At 43.6% G+C, this 17,410-nt stretch overlaps 1 protein-coding gene across 5 annotated transcripts in view; it reads left to right on the plus strand.

The window, feature by feature from the left end:
- The window catches only part of kdm6ba (lysine (K)-specific demethylase 6B, a), a 138,390-nt gene extending 121,922 nt beyond the window's left edge, over positions 1-16,468 (plus strand). For all 5 annotated transcript variants that reach the window (XM_039822830.1, XM_039822832.1, XM_039822833.1 and 2 more), the window contains 18 exons: positions 77-362; positions 483-560; positions 804-974; positions 1,670-1,855; positions 2,135-2,677; positions 2,864-6,603; positions 6,817-6,943; positions 7,882-7,987; positions 8,173-8,378; positions 8,958-9,055; positions 9,139-9,207; positions 9,383-9,531; positions 9,625-9,739; positions 9,891-10,078; positions 10,178-10,319; positions 11,468-11,594; positions 14,602-14,772; positions 14,918-16,468. In XM_039822830.1, the coding sequence (XP_039678764.1) occupies positions 77-362; positions 483-560; positions 804-974; positions 1,670-1,855; positions 2,135-2,677; positions 2,864-6,603; positions 6,817-6,943; positions 7,882-7,987; positions 8,173-8,378; positions 8,958-9,055; positions 9,139-9,207; positions 9,383-9,531; positions 9,625-9,739; positions 9,891-10,078; positions 10,178-10,319; positions 11,468-11,594; positions 14,602-14,772; positions 14,918-14,938 (6,523 nt within the window). In that variant the 3' untranslated portion in view covers positions 14,939-16,468. The remainder of the gene's footprint in view (positions 1-76; positions 363-482; positions 561-803; positions 975-1,669; positions 1,856-2,134; positions 2,678-2,863; positions 6,604-6,816; positions 6,944-7,881; positions 7,988-8,172; positions 8,379-8,957; positions 9,056-9,138; positions 9,208-9,382; positions 9,532-9,624; positions 9,740-9,890; positions 10,079-10,177; positions 10,320-11,467; positions 11,595-14,601; positions 14,773-14,917) is intronic.
- The last annotated feature ends 942 nt before the right edge of the window (positions 16,469-17,410 follow it).

Raw genomic sequence — 17,410 nt, forward strand, 5'->3', positions numbered from 1 at the left:
TGTGGTGTAATCAGGATCTATTTTGTTAGTTTGTTGTAATATATTTTAACCCTTTTGTCTTCTTTTTGCTGTCCAGGCCCATGCGAGGATGTGAAAAACTTGAGCTCCCACAGCCAATGTTACCAGGTCTGCAGAGGGAGCAGCAAAGACCTCCTCATCATCATCTTCACCCTCCACCTCCCCACAGAGCATGGGAGCAACTAGGTCAGCTGTATGAATCCCACCTCCCTCCTCAAGGACATCCTGTTGTGCCACTGCCCAATGAGCACTCACTTCGTCCCCATAATGGAGGCTATGCAGGCAGCAGCGGCCCTCCCCCAAACCCCCATCTTCCCCACAACAGGCCAAACCAACTGCTGAAGGTCAGTGAGAATATTACAGGTGATGATATGGTAGATTTACACACCAGAGTTGAACAGTTTTTCATAGATTAAAAAACTGACTGTTCACGGTTTCGGTGTTGTCTTTACGGTTTGCTTTAGTTTGGGGGTCCTCAGGAGCAGCATGTTCCCCGGGGTCCGCCATTGCTGGGAGATGAGATGTGGGCCCAGGTGCACCAGGTAGGAGCTCTCTAATTGGCTATGATAATGTTTCATCATCCATATAGACACAGAACAATCTCTGTTCTGGCTGTCATTACTGCTGCAACCAGACAGATGAAAGACATACTCAATTCAAAGCCACGGTCACCGAGCTTTGGCTGAATATTTCAGCAATGGATTGTTTTTGAACTGACACTGCAATAGTTGGACTAGTTATCTTCATCTGCCACAGCACTGATCCTTTCATGTTTCTGTTCACAGCAGAGGGGCTACCCAGGGAAGATGCTAGGGGGTCAGCTGAAGAGGCCAGGCCCTCCACTGGGAGAGCACTCTGTTATCCAGCACACTCCTCTGCCATCCATGCACCCGTCCTCCCGCCCAGCTGCAGAGGACTGTCCCAGCCCCAGCAAGAGAAAAAAGAGTTCGGATCAGGTATCAGGAAGGAACATTTTTTTTGTGTGATACCCAGGGTGGGAAATTTACTTTTTTGCCCACCAGCCAAAGTGGCTGGTGGATGCCCAATTTTACCAGCCACTTAAATTTTTTACCAGCCACTTCTTCCGGAATTCAAATTTATAAAAGTGCACTAGCATACTTTTAATTGCTTTATACAATTACTTATTATTAATACATATTTTATTAATATAAATGTATTTATTATGCTACTCGACTATGCGTGGTCAAAGCCCTGGCTGTGAACGGTTTCATTTCCTGTAAGTTCTTCACAATAAAGGTCCTCCGTTATGTTGGTATTTGAATGTTTTTATTATGAAGCAGCAAAATCTGGACATTTTGGGGATTCATTAGCAGTAACGTAACGCGACTCCTATAAGCATTGTGCATTGTTACTTAACAACAGCATTCTTTGACAAAAACTGTCCAATCCATTACAAGGAATGTTTTACAATCCACCCGCCACTGTGGCTGGTAAACAAGGCAAAGTCACCCGCCACTTTGAAAAAATACCCGCCATTGGCGGGTACTAATTTCCCACCCTGGTTATACCAAAACAGCCACAATGAGTGGAATTGTATAACCTCAACTCTAGATTTTCTCTACAATTTAGTTTGTTCTTGTTAGTCAGACCATTGAGTTGTAAATGTTGTAATGTCCCACTCCCTGTGCAGGTATCTCATCCTGGACTGCAGCGTTTCCCTGGCCCTGGCCAGTCTTTGCCATCTCAGCACCAGTCATCAGTCCACCACCTCCCTCCAAAAGCTGCCTTGTGGAACCCCCTTCACAAGAACACTCCTTGGCAGCCCCAGACTTCTGACCGTAAGAACCCACAATCGCAGGAGTTCCAGCTCAGAACAGTAAGAAAATATCCCTTCATTAGATATATGGTACTTGGAGCCAGGGGTTGATATTTTACTATTGACTTTATTAGATTGAGTGGTGCCATAAAGATCTATTGATTCCATTAACTGTCCGAACCTGACAGAGAGTATTGTTTGCTGGGCTGTAAATAACACGTTGCCCAAAATTGATTTCCTCTTTTTTGTTAAGTGCAGCAGTAATCAGATGCTTTGTTAGTTTTATGTTTCTCTAATCATCCTCTGTTGCGTTGTTGCTCATTCTCTATCGTATAACAGGAAACCAACAAACAAGGAATGGGTAGCTATGCCCAAAAGTCCTCTCCTGCCTCTTCCACTCCTTCAAACTTCTCCCCTCCACCAAACTCCTCCCCGGGAAGCTACAACCAGGGATGTGCTCCTCAGCTCCAGAAAGACGCATTCCAACCTCAGGCTGTAAACCAGCAGTCCCCTCACTCCTCCTACCCCAGCTCCAAACCCTGCCAGACCATGGAGCCTCGTGGTGCTCACAACCAGAGAGGCCCTCTCATTGGGGGCCAAGGTGGCAGCCAAGCTACCTCTCACACGGCATCTACCCCAACCAGGCTAGACAGAGATCAACACCTACATGCCCAATCGTCACCAGCAAACCCTCCTGCAACCAGCAACAGCAGCAGCAGCAGCAGTGTGCCTTACAGCCACTTCCAGCCTCATCCAGGGCTGGGGCACAAGGGTCCACCTCCTCCTCCTCCTCCTGGCGGCAGCACCTCAGTACCTCAGCATCTGCAAAGTAGGCCCCATGAGGCTTGGAGATACCAGAGCAGGCCAAGCAGTCACTCCCTAGTGAGTACAAGGCCTTTATGCTCATTTATACCAAGTTTATATCAGTTTGTTCTTCTGCAGTCATAGATGCTATGGTTTACTAAATAAACAGTACTACACTTCATCTGTTAATCCAGCTGCAGTTGTTAAGATAGTGATCATTATTCCATTTATTAATAGAAAATTGTTCTGTATGTTTCTCTTCAGGAGTCTGGTATCTACAGGCCTCCAGGACTGCTACCTCAGAGCCACAATCAGGTCGTGGATACCCGGGTTCCAGTTCCTTCCCAGCATCACCATCATGTCAGCCCTCCTCTGCCCCAAACCAATTCCACTCGAACACCTGTCATCACAGCCAATCATCCCATATCCCAGGCCTCTTGTGCCATAGGTGGCTATAGTAACAGCAGGAGCTCTACTGGTGTCACCATGACTGGTGTCTCCACAGTGACCACATCACCCCCTGCTGGTTGCCCTGTGAACAATGGCAGCAGTAATAACAGTTGGCAGAGAGGAAGAGAGACAGTAACCCAAACCTCCACCCGTGGCGTCACTAGCCCCATCTCTCAGCTGGATGCTCTGCTGCAGCCAGGATGTCAGAGAGGCCAAACTACCACTGCCAACCAGCTTCACCAACAGGAGCTGCCCAGACCACAACATGGACCCACCAAGTCCCGGCCCACGAAGGGGAAGACGTCATACTATGCTCAGGCAGAGCAACCTCCTGCATTGTCCTCATCATCTTCGTTGTTCTCCTCAGGGCACCAGAGGGCAGGGGACAGTGTGATTACAAGCAGAGTTTCAAATCCTCTTCCTAGCTCTCCTACTACATACCGCTCAGCTCCACGCTCTACTGGCAATACTGCACCTCAGCCATCCAATCCATCCATTCCAGCCCTCTCATCCAGACTGGGTCATCATTTAGAATTTGCCGTGACACGGGCGTACTCTGAGCCCCAGATTTGTCCACCAGCTCAGACCTCTGTTCCTCAGTCCATCGAAGAGGCTCTAGACAAGCTTGATGCAGAGCTAGAGGGTCACATGCAAGCTGAGGAAAGGAGGAAGAGGGACAGAGAAGTGGAGCAAGAGAGAAAAATGAGAGAAGAACAAAGGCAAAAGAAAGAATGGGAGATGAGACAAAAGCGGGATGAAGAGAAGAAGAGGAAGGAGCTGGAGAAGGAGGAGGAGAGGAAGAAGAGAGAACTGGACAAACAGGAAGAGGAGCGGAGAAGGAGAGAATGGGAGAGACAGGAGCAGGAGAGAAAGAGGAGGCAAGAAGAGGCGAGGAGGAGAGAAGCAGAGAGGCAGGAGGAGGAGAGGCAAAGGAGAGAACTGGAGAGACAGGAGGAGGAGAGGAGAAGGAGGGAATTGGAGAGGCAGGAAGAGGAGAGGAAAAAGAGAGAATGGGAGAAGAAGGAGCGGGAAAGGAAGAGGAGAGAGTGGGAGAGGCAAGAAGAGGAGAGGAAGAAGAGAGAAGCAGAGAGGCAGGAGCAGGAGAGAAAGAAGAGAGAACTGGAGAGGCAGGAGGAAGAAAAGAAAAAACAAAGAGAGTGGGAGAGGAAAGAGGAGGAGAAAAAAAGAATGGAGCAAAAGAGGGAGGAGGAACTGTGCAGTGCAAAAGGCAAAGAGCAGACTGCTATTGAAAATCTGGAGAGACTACTCTCCTGCAACAGTTCCCCAACACGGCGACCTCCTCGGCTCTCTTCTGTTACTGCACCTCCTTCAGATCCATCACCCCCCAGCTCCCAGGCTTCACTTCCTTACCCCTGGCTAAGCCGTGGTGGCGTGCCCCCCTGTCTACCAGGCCAGACAGCTACCACCACTACTCCTGTAGAAAGACTGCGGCCGCCCCCCCTTACACCTCGGCCGCCCCCACTTACACCTCAGACGGAGTATGCCAGAGAAAAGCAGAGACAGAGGGAGATGTGGAGCAACAATGGCGGAACGACATTCAGTCCCTCATCAACACACAATACCTCAGGGATGAACCAGTCGGTATACCCCAACAAGCCCCCGACAATGCAAGCCGCACCCAACCAATCCAAAGACTCAGCCACGGTGAGAGACAGCAGCCAACACACTCTCCCTACCTTGGCACTTAGAGAACCCCCCAAACTGTATCAGGCTTTTCCCAGAGAAAACATCACACCACCACGCTTATCCTCTAGCTCCATTGGGGAAATGCTCCACAAGCAGGTGCCCAGTAGTAGTTTGGAAAATGCCAGCAGCTGTGGCACTGACTCTGCCCAGTTTGAGGAAGAGCCCTCTGAGTTGTCCACATTGCTTCCCGATGGTCTGGCTAACATTATGGCCATGCTCGATGAATCCATCAAAAAGGAAGAGGAGATGTATAACAGTGAAAAGACTGGGTCCACAGGTCTTCTTGACAACTTTACTCCTAGTGTCCAGCCTATCAAGAGCTACCTTTGTGCCCCAGACCTCATTCCAGCAATGAAGCATCAGCCCAACCAGGAAGACTTTGGATCCAATCCTCATGCTAGCCCTCCTGTGCTCAGTCGCCAAGGCTCTCTGGCTTCCCCTTGCAGCCGAACATCTTCTCTCAATGAGGAGGATGAGGACTACCTTAAACCTTCCCCAAACCCTAAACGGTCAATGGACATGGGAGTGGGGAACACCAATTACCGCCACAGTGACCTGGCTAAACTTTACGGCCTCCCAGAGCAAACTAAAAGTGAGGCTGATGAGGATGAGGACGAGGAGGACCCGGAGACACCCTCTTGTTCTCCACCACCCCAAAGACCCCACCTCCACCAAACGGGTGTAAACAACATGTTCAAGTCCCTAGCAACAGTTCTAGGGAGCCAGAAGTATGCTTACCGTGGTGGGCCTTTTGGGAGACCCCCTCCATCAGCTCTGCTTGGGGTCAAATATTCCTCTTCACTGTCACTGGGCCCTGATATATGCCGCCAGCAGCAAAGCAGTTCTCCCACGTCAGATTCAACTCATCCACCATTCAGTCCAACTGTCCCACCTCTTAAGTCCTCCCCTCCTCCTCTGCTAGAAGACAAGAAATTGAAAATAGAGGGCGCTGATGTCTGGAGAGATGATGGAGAGACAACCGAGGACCGATTAAACTCTACCAAAAAGGAAAGTATTTCTACCATAAATCCTATTAAGGTGGTCAAGGAGGAGCGGTTGTTGACGACCATCTCTGAGTCCTCTCTGGCAGAGTTGGGCAAAAGCTGCGAGGTCATGCTTAGTCGACAGTCACTTCCTAACAAGAATTCCATCGATAAACCTGATGGCCACGTCAAAGTGGAGGACAGACACAAACCTGAGAAAGTAAAGGGACACAGAGAGAAAGACAGACACAGGGATAGAGATAAAGAGAGGGAGAAATATAAGAAGAGGAAGGAAAGTCACAGCCACAGGAGCACCAGGAACCATGAAGATAGGAAAGAAAAGAAGAAGCATCGAGAAAAGAGAGAGGAGATGGTCTTCTCCTCTTCTTCATCATCATCATCTTCCTCCACTCATTCCAGCTCCAGCCACAAGCGGCACAAGGATGGCAAGAGCGATAAAGAGAAGAAGGATCGCAGAATTCTTGGTGACCTCAACCTCCAGAGCAAAGAGGGGTCTGAGAATAATCGGGGTCATTATGACACCGATAAAACAAAATGCAACGACCCATCCGGTGCCAGCCCCACCAGTGAAGGAGAGCATTCAGAATGGACCTCGAGAAGTTCTAGCGAGAGATCTTCTGAGGAGAAAAAAGACTCTGAATCTGGTTCTTCATTGGGTTCAACGGACTTCTTGAAACTGAAGGCGCTGTCAGATGGGCCACCCAAAGAGCTAAAGATTCGCCTGATCAAAGTAGAGAGCGGGGACAGGGAGACATTCATAGCGTCTGAGGTGGAGGAAAAGAGGATCCCATTGGAGGAAATCAACATTAAGAACACTGCCAGTGAAATCATCAGGTCCTGCAAGTAAGTGCACCATGGAGGACGACTTTTCTTAAAATCAGTTTAATGTAAAATGGTCTAGATTTTATAAGGCCTTTTTGCATATTTCAGGGAATCATTCATGAATCTTAGTCTAAATAACTCGTCAGGTAGCTCATGCGCACAGTAGTAACAGAAACCTGTGTTTTGTATCTTCATGTTTGCATCTGTTAATGTATTCTTTTTTTTCTGTTGCAGGGGGGCCAGAGTGAAAGGGAAGTTCAAAGAATCTTTCTTGCTCCCAGCCTTCTCTGTCAAGCCCATCATGACCTCGGGCGAACCCATTCCCAGAGAGAAACTCAACCCTCCTACACCCAGCATCTATGTACGTCATTTATTTCATTTGATGCATGTGGGAAATGAACATTGTATCTATAAATATTACATGGTAAACAAAGTATGATTTATAAATTAACCAACAAAGAAAAAGGTGGAAAGGCACTTTAATGTTTAATCAGACAGCATACAAATAATACATTGTTCAAAGCAACAGAACATTAAGTTGGTTTAATATGTAGTGTAAACTATAATTCAATTTCAATTAAATTTTATTTATAGTATCAAATCATAACACGAGTTATCTCGAGACACTTTACAGATAGAGTAGGTCGAGACCACACTCTATAATTTACAAAGCCCCAACAATTGCAGTAATTCCCTCAAGAGCAAGCACTATAGACAGTTGATATTTAGATATGTGCCTTAATGCAGGGGTCTTCAACGTTTTTTAAGCCAAGGGCCCCTTAACTGAAAGAGAGACTGATCAGGGACCCCCCTACTACATATATTGTATAAAATGAAGTTGCATATTAATCTGGGCCTGCATTAACTTTTATTAAAGCATTTATAGATACCTTTTTTGCATAGAATACAAAGCTATTCAAATAGCCTAATAATTGTTGGCCTGATTTTATAAATCATGTTTTAATGTTAACCCTTAAATGTGAAACAGTCAATCCTTTGGGATGAACTGTATCTGTGGATGGCTACCTTAGTGACTACATTACCTATAGGCCAGTAAGCCTACCATCAGTGGATTTATATTTGCTAATAATATGTTGAATCATGTTAAGACTTTTTAATTTTTGAAAAAACTTTCAAAAATTAACAATAATTTGGAGGCCCCCCTGGGGGTCCCGGACCCCCTGTTGAAGATCCCTGCCTTAATGTGCTGCCCTCTTGTGGCAATTCATTGTGCATGATGACAAATTACCTGAAGCAGTTTTCATTACTGTGTATTGACGTGATGTTTCTTCTCTGTAGTTGGAGAGTAAGAGGGATGCGTTCTCCCCTGTGTTGCTGCAGTTCTGTACAGACCCCAAAAATCCTGTTACTGTCATCAGAGGCCTGGCTGGATCTCTACGACTCAGTAAGCTTACTCTTGTGTAACTGTAAATGCAAAATTCATGATAAGCTCTCCTGATACTTCTGGAGAACAACAGTTTAAAAATAGTCTTGGTATTGGACATTTTGACCCATTAGTTACAGACACATTTACTACATGTTTGCATCAATTGGTTGTATGTGCCTAATGTTACCCCTCACTGTCTTTAGACCTGGGGCTGTTTTCTACAAAGTCACTGGTTGAGGCCAATGCAGAGCAGGCGGTAGAGGTGAGGACTCAGGTGCAGCAGCCTGCTGATGAGAACTGGGACCCCAGTGGGACGGGCCAGACGTGGCCCTGCGAGAGCAGCCGCTCCCACACCACCATTGCCAAGTATGCTCAGTACCAGGCCTCCAGCTTCCAAGAGAGTCTGCAGGTAAATATGTTCTAGTACTCCTACTCTAACCACTTCCGCTACCACTATTTCTGCATTCAAGCAGACTGTATATTTAAGCAATATTACATGAGAGGGTGTGATTTAATGTCATTAAGCATCACTTAAGTGCCCATAATGACAATTATACATACAACAGTTACCTATAAGCTAACTAAGCTATCTGCTGAAATAAAATTGACAGATTTAGCTTCTATAAGTCTGCAAACTTCACATGTAGCAGTCACCCAAACATTTCTAGTAACAGTTAACTTGAGAGCGTTGTTAAATCCGATGACTCACTTTATGTCCAGATGTTGGAGAGCTTCTGTGTGTTCCACTGTGTTTCGTGATTTATTTACAAATGTTTCAAAAAACATTCTGGAAACGTTGACATTGAAATGGAGTCATATTTTTAGTGATCAGCATGGTGTGCCGTAATGTTGATTTGAGAACATTCTAAATGTCTAGTTGACTAATCAGATTGCTTGGTTGGATTTACTTGTAATTCAGTTTAATGGTTTAGATAGAGTCAGGCTCTGCTGTGCAGTTGATAAAACGTGTTGTGATCTATGTCTTCAGGAGGAGAAAGGCAGCGATGACGAGGATGATGAAGATGAGAAGAAGCCTTCTTACAGTTCTGATACTCCAAGCAAGGACAGCTCTAAAGAAAGTAGCAGGTAAGAATATTGTTAAGAGGGCAAAGTTTACAAAAGTGTGTTTTGCGATTTGTAGTAACACTTAATGTTTTTCTCCTCCTCAGTGCTGAGCAGAAACAAGTGGGGAAGATAATTAAGTTTGGCACCAACATTGACCTCTCAGATCCCAAGAGGTGAGCAATGGTGGTCATCATTACTAAATATTGCATTGCCCTCTGGTGGTCAAGTCTCAATATAGCAGCATGATAGCAGCAAGCAAAGCTCCTTTGTATGACATCTGTTTATATCAATGCAGATACTTTTCATACATTACTAAAGATTCAGTTCTAACCTGCTATCTTTGCTCAGGTGGAAGCCTCAGCTTCAGGAGTTGCAGAAGCTACCAGCCTTTATGCGTGTAGCATCTAGTGGAAACATGCTGAGCCACGTCGGACACACCATCCTAGGCATGAACACCGTCCAGCTCTACATGAAGGTTCCAGGGAGCCGAACACCAGGTAAAGGACGCTTTCATGTTACGTCTTTAGTAAAAACAATATGAAACATAAGTTACTATCTGAATTAAGATATGTTCATTCTAAAATCAACAGGTCACCAAGAGAACAATAACTTTTGCTCGGTGAACATCAACATCGGCCCTGGAGACTGTGAGTGGTTCTCTGTCCATGAGAACTATTGGCAGGCCATTAGCGACTTCTGTGAAAAGTGAGTAGACAGACACATCTGAGAATGCAAGCGGACTTTGTTTAGTACTTCCCAAATACGAGTGCAAGGGTTATTTAAGATGCCAAGCCCTACACCTTTCTACACACAAACATCACAGCTCTAACACAACTTTTTCCTTGTATGTGCTTAGGCACGGAGTGGACTATCTGACAGGGTCCTGGTGGCCGGTTTTGGAGGACCTCTACAAAGCCAACATCCCAGTGTACCGCTTCATCCAGCGGCCTGGAGACTTGGTGTGGATCAACGCTGGAACTGTTCACTGGGTTCAGGCCGTAGGCTGGTGCAACAACATCGCCTGGAATGTTGGACCTCTCAATGGTAAAGAGTGCACTATCTAGTGACCAAATAGAGATTACTCAACAATAGAAACAATATTTTGTAAGACCGTGTTCAACATTGTTTGTTGCACATCTTCAGCTTACCAGTACCAGCTGGCCCTGGAGAGGTTTGAGTGGAATGAAGTGAAGAAGGTCAAATCCATTGTCCCCATGATCCATGTGTCCTGGAACGTGGCCCGCACTGTCAAGATCACCGACCCAGACACTTTCAAGATGGTCAAGTGAGTACAGATGAACTGCCAGTTTTTTTAGTTACACCTACCTAAAACTAATGATAAGTCTTTATCTCACCTTCATCATATTAAGAGAGGTGAAAGAAAATATCTTTGTACCAAGGAACACTTCACAATCAATATGAACAATATGATGAAGGATTGCTCTATTAGATTGCATTTGTAATAATATATATAAAAATAAATATTAGGGCTGTCAATCGATTAAAATCGGTTAAAAATCGCATGATTGTCCATAGTTAACTCGCAATTAATCACAATTTAGTTTTGTATGTACTTTAAAAAGTCTTTCAAGTTTTTAATGCTCTTGTCACCATGGGAGCAGACAAATATGCTTGCTTTATGCAAATTGCAACAATCAAAAAAGATGACTCCAGAATAACCTCAAAAGGTACTGTGGTATTTGAGACTTGGCCTACTGCGTTGGTATCTCAATTCACATCGACAGTACACGCAAATAACTTTAGTCTTGTCAAGAGAATCATCTGGAAGGGCTTTGAAACCAAACTTGCTATATTTAAAAGACTTTTTTTCTTTATCCATTTCTGCTAGCCATCCACAACATTACATTGTTTCCTGATTTCCCAAACTACGGAGCGGCCCTAGACCCAAATCACAGAACGGCGTGTGTTAATTGCACATTAGTCTTGCATTGCCAGACCTTCCTCCACAGCGCTGTGGAGAAGGGTCTGGTAAGTCCACACAGCAATCTGGGATGGGAGAAAAACATGCTTTTGTTTATTGGCATTTCTTTAAACTAATCACAATCGTCTTGCATAATAACCTGGGGATAGAACTTGTTTTGGTGGGACGTATACGTTCAAAAGTTGTTTTAGTCGTGCAACAGATTAGACAGATAGTCTAGCTAGCTGTCTGGATTTACCCTGCAGAGATCTGAGGAGCAGTTAACCATAGTCCTCACAAATCCACCGGATTTTAAAATTGCAACACAAAGAAAGCGGCAGGTAACGGACATCCGAAAAGAGCAATCCCGGAAGTGGAACGTCGTGGATATAGACTAATCACACAAAATTAGGGGTGTTAAAAGGAATTTGTTATCACGTTTATTTTGACAGCCCTGGTATAAACATTTGACGGCAACTTTATATTGTTGTAATCTTTACCTCTTTTGCCAGACACTGCTTGCTGCAGTCCATGAAGCACATCCAGGTCCTGCGGGACCAACTGGTGGCTGACGGCAAGAAGCTTTCCTATCAAAGTCGGGTCAAGGACGAGCCTGCCTACTACTGCAACGAGTGTGATGTGAGTAGCCAACAGTCACTCTAACCATACAACTCTCTCTGTCAAACTCAGTTGCCAGTTAATTGGGTACACCTTGCTAAAATTTAAAATTAAAGTCAACTTTGTTGTCATGGAGGCTGTAGTTTGTAGTGCCATTTAAAATGTATTGCTTTATACTGATAGGTGTATGATTTTCTCCCCCTCAACATCAATGAAGGTGTTCAACCCCTTATTTTGTCAAAAGAAGCCAGTCAACACGGGGCCGTGCAAACCTATTACCTCATGTGCTGGCAATGGGCGGGTTTACACAACATACAATTTCAATCAACAGCTAACGTCCCATACTCCACTTTAGCCCTTGGTGGAAAGGGGTAATAGAAACAACTCAGTACAACACTATAATTCAACAGCACCACAAAAAGCTCTAAAACTGAAAGTAGGGATGTCCCGATCAGCTTTTTTGAATATTGAATATCTGCTAATACAGAGTCCCGATCTGATACTCTCATTTGCTCAAATAACAAAAGCTGCACAACGTTTTTTTTCTTTACAAAAATAACTAAGTAAACAAAAGTAACTAAAATATGCCTAAAGCTTAATTTATTTAATTCTTTCAACACCAAAACAGTTCTCTTTAGGATCCCAGCAAACCCCCAACCAAAGAATAAACCATTTCAAGTTCCACGCTGGACAACAAAAACTAACCTTAGCTAACTAACTCTTGCACTTAATAGTCAATCCTGGATTTTCTTCTTATGTTCACTGATGTCAGCTCCAGGGAATAACAGTCTGAAAACGTGGTGGAATCACAGAAGAAGTGTGTAGAATTAGAGTAATCCGCTTCTGTAAAAAACGGGTAACTAAGAAAGACAGACTTTTTTTACTTGTTGACAAGGGGCTGGCAAGCTACAAGACACTGTGGACAGACACTGGTGAGTGGCTCTGCCGTGTGTGATTAAGGGCGGTATCCCTACAAACTGATGTAAAGGATCGGAGTATGGTAATCAGGGTAAATGCTGATAGAATGATTATATAGGGTATTTTACACTGTTCCTTAAGGTCTCCTAATGGGGTATGTAACATTGGTTGGGCTGAAAATTGCCCGAATGCTATTTTATTAGGCCCTTAACTACCCTGTAAATATGGCTCTATTTGGAACAAGAGCTTTTCTTCCAAATATGGTATGCTCATGAATATTCCGAATGAGCTACGCGCTGATTGGTTTGAGCAAACTACATAGAAACACATGGGAGACTCGGCAGCAGGTCTCATATTTCAGACACTGCAAAGTTATACATTGTTTGTTGGGCTATTTCATTATTAAATTCACTTCCGAGACTTCTAAGCGAGAAATCAACTATATAAAGCTCAAATATGGGCCGTTTTACGAAAATTGATGGCCAATTGCAAATTTGGTAAGACTGTGTGTCGGAGTTCAGCCGCCGGTGCTGCCTCGCCGCCCGGCCTGCCTTCCTTCACAGACCCCGGCCTGCTATGAGGTACTTGGAGCTCCGTCACGGCTGGCAGCCCACAGCACGGACTACCAAACGCCGCTCCAGGGCCCGCAACTCCCCTCTTCCTGCTAGCTAAGTGGCCCGTTGTGTGAGAGTGAGAGCGCGGTCAGCGAGCTTGTTACACCAGCAATCTCTTACCACATGTTACACACATGTCACACCACTTATACAACATCTAACTAAATGTCTTATAAAGCTAACAACGGTGTCCGATTTCAAGTCAATGAATTCTAAGAGGAGGCTAGCTAGCTCTCATTGATAGAGCTCCATCCAGCCGCAGGCTCTATCAATGAGACTTGCGGACAAGCGGCGTTTATTTCCCCAATCATTTGTTTAAATAACTCAACACATTTTAAGATTAACTGGAATCTGTGGTAAGAGATTGCTGGCTTAACAAGCTTGCTGACCGCACTCTTACTCACACACACCTGGCATTAGGAAGAGGGGAACTAGAGCTCTGTGGCGTTTAGTAGTCCATTAGCCCACAAAGCGGTGACTTTGCGCGGGTATGAAGTGCCGTGGGCTGCCAGCCTTGACGGAGATCAATCGAGCTCACAGCAGGCCGGGGTCTGTGAAGGAAGGCAGGCCGCTGAACTCCCGACAAAATTTGCAATTAGACATACATTTTTGTAAAATGGCCCATATTTGACCTCTACATTGTTGATTTCTCGCATAAAAGTCTCAGAAGTGAATTGAGTGGTAAAATAGCAGATGAACAATGTATAATTTCTGAGATCTGCCTGACCTAGAGTCAGTTGTGTAGCCTATGCAAATGTTGGGGCATGACAAAGAGAGACTAGAGCCAAATGAGGAGGAGCCCCATAGTTGACGTCAACTATGGGGCTGGTTGAGATTTGCCCGTTTTCAGAGGCAGTTTCAAATTGTGAGATTTGCAGAGAAAAGGGGTCAACGGGATTTAGAGGTTCTATGTATGTCCTAGTTACCTGCTAAACTGTCATTATTCAACTATGACAAGGTAAAATTGGTTTTGCATTCTATCACCCCTTTAAAAAAAAAAATGCCAAAAATCGGCTCTAATCGGGACATCCCTGTAAGAAAGCTAGGATTTACTGTTGGGCTGTTGTATAGTTAGGTGTACCTAAAACTGCACTGAATATTCTCTGCAAGTAAGAAAAGGCACATGAAAAACATGGTGAGTAGCATGTAATGACCCCTCTCTCTCCCCTTTCTCACCTAGTTGTCCTATCAATTAAAGGCAGAAAAGTCCCAAAAAAAGTCTTTAAAAAAAAAATAAACACCTCAGTAAAATGCATTACAATTCAACAACACCACAAACAGCCTCCGAAATTACTACCAAGGTAGGATGCAAGGCTGTTGTTTTTAGACTACACAACCTTGTCTCAAATGGTTAATTTAGTCGCAGGAAGCTACAGTGCATTCTTTTTCACCATGAAACTGGATCATTGTTACTGCAAGCTGACTGACTGGCATAGATTTATAGCAGTAGTACTTTCTGAATGTTTAACCTAAACCTGTCCTCTCCTCTGTTACAGGTGGAGGTGTTCAATTTGTTGTTTGTGACAAGTGAGAGCAACAGCAGGAAAACCTATGTGGTTCACTGTGAGGACTGCGCCCGTCAGCGTAGCCCCAACCTGACCAACGTAGTGGTGCTGGAGCAGTACCGCATAGAGGAGCTCATGAACACATATGACTCCTTCAACCTGGTAATTCTTCAATATTCCTGCTTTTCCTGTTGTCTTTTGTTGAGGATTCAATAGTTGCCAGTTAAGAATTACCTAGTTAGGAGTGCCTTTTAAGAATTTGGATGTTCCTTTCTAATGTGGAAAATTGTTTGTTGTGTCTCACCAGGCCTCGTCCTCCTCCCGGTGACAGAGCTCCCCCCCTGCGTCTCCTCAGCCATAACCAAAACTCCTGCAAGCCAGGACAAAAGACACAGTTACACTTTGGTTTTCAACTTACCCTTTCATTATTTAAGATCATTGAAGATCATTTTTGCTACTACTACTGCAAATACTTGCCGAACAGCCAGTTGAATAAGTTTACTCATCATTACTGTTTACAAAAAGAAATACCAAGCCGCCAATAAAATACCAGTTTACTCTCAGATGGTGCTTTCAACCAGACACCCTGGCAACATTGAAGTTGAGAACCAGGGGGCAGTTGGTGCTGCCATTGAACAAACTGCAGAGGGTAGTTGATGGTGTCTCTCTGTTGTTGTCTTGAATACTGAAATTTGTACATGCTGTTTGCAATTTTTGTGGGGTGCTGTCTTTTTAAAAAATAATTTATTGTTTTTTTCTAAACTAGATCAGCCTAGATATATACCACATTGGCCTTGTATTTAGAAATAAGAGAAAATGAAAAATACTAATAATAGAGATATGAACATTTTTCTAAAGCATTAAGAATAAAAAAAAAAATACAAAACATACGGGTTTTAACAACTTTGGTTGTTTTGGGAGGGGTTTCATTTTGTCTTTTAGATTCTTGTATGTGTTGTAAATCTTGTGTTTGTATTAATTATACTTTTATTTCCTCTGGAGATTAGTATCCAGTTGTCACTCATCATCAGGTCCTTTTGTTCATTTCTTCCATCTCTGTATGGGCTCTAAAAAGAAAATCATTGCCATCTGGTGTTTGTGTGTTGTACCTCTGATTGTTTTGTTTCAATATGCAAACTTGGTATTTTCTGGATTTATTTTGGCATTGTACATTTAATTTAAAATGTTTCCTCTATTTATTGGATATCAATGTTCTCCCTTTTTTAATAGGGTTGTACAAGTTTGCGACTTTTTTTCCTCTGTATTTTTTATAGAGACCGATTGCTCTGTAAGAACTGAACTGTGGGGGTTGTGTGTTCACGGGAGTGGAGGCTGCTGTTTCTCTGGTGCTTGCCTCTCATGACTCTTGCCTTTTTCTCCTGATATATATTAAATGATATCTTTATCTTGAATATAACACCACCTTTCCTGTAGACAATAGGCACACTGCTCACGTAGAGAAGATGACTAATGGAATGCTCATTAAGGAGAAGAAAAAACTTTCTGAGAAATGTTAAATTTTTTTATTATGTAGGGGGCTTTTAGATGAGATTTTATTGATTTTATTATATATTATCTGTTGAATATGATAACGGGATAGATGGTGCTAAATGTTCTCTTTGAACAACTTTTTTTTCTCTTTTCTTCTTAAAATGAGAATTCTATTTTTCCTGTTGCAATATTACCATAACCTTTTCCTTCACTTTGTGGTCATTTATTTATAACTGCACTGTTTAGAGAAATCACAGACATACTTGCAGACACACACAACCAAACTGAGCCAGACATGTCTTAAACACTTGTGAATTTGTGTGACATTACTATGACTATTAATAAACGCTTTTTGATAAATCCAGAAGTGAGTAGGACCTGTCTGATTTTTTTTCAATGAACTTGCTAGGTCATATCTAATCTGCCAATAACATTCATAAATGACCCAGGTGACTGAATGCTGCACCACCACTCACTAGGCCTGTCAATGAGGTTCTCCAACAGCACCAGAACGTCTGTCATGCATAGCTGTGACTATACTATGACTTTTTTCTACACCCTATACTATTTTTGATCAAATATTAATTTATAAGATACAGAACATACATACAACAGCAATGAAGACATGAGACAAACCTCCAACCCATAGGACTTTCAGACAGATAGTACATTAAAACAATGTTTTTACACTTTCTGCTGCATCAACCGAAACAATCAAATTTAGTTTAGCACCGTGTCATCTTGCAACTGACTGTTCCATGGAGTAGTTCCATTTTTTACTTTTTTCGACATACTATACTATGATATTTATTAGGGATGCACCGAAATGCAAATTCTTGTCTGAAACCGAAAACCGAAAGAGGAAACCAAGACCGAAACACCGAAAGAAATTATGCCAATTATTAGCACCATTGCATTTATGGCTATGACTGTGTACTAACTTTACTAAAATCGCAAAGCAATTGTATAAATTAATATTAAAGTTTAATTAAAAAAATATCTAGCAGAAATATGGCTACAATCTGATAGTCAAATACAGTAGCCTATATAGTAGCCTAAGAACAGAATAGCTTACCTATTATTATTATTATTCTTATTATTTGAGGCACTTTCTTGCAGGATTTCACTTAACATATCAGACGAGGGTGCATGCTCCTCATCTGGTGCAGAGAGACAATTTTTTTTCTGTGCTCTGATCTCCTCCTGCGCTGGGCGCTGCTCCGTGCGCGCTCCGTCTTCGTCTCCACGCGGGTTCTCCGCATCCATCGCAGCCTGGATCATTTCTCGTGCGCCCTGCTTTATTTCCGCA

The sequence above is a fragment of the Perca fluviatilis genome, chromosome 14 (assembly GCF_010015445.1).
Source record: "Perca fluviatilis chromosome 14, GENO_Pfluv_1.0, whole genome shotgun sequence".
Lineage (NCBI taxonomy): Eukaryota > Metazoa > Chordata > Actinopteri > Perciformes > Percidae > Perca > Perca fluviatilis.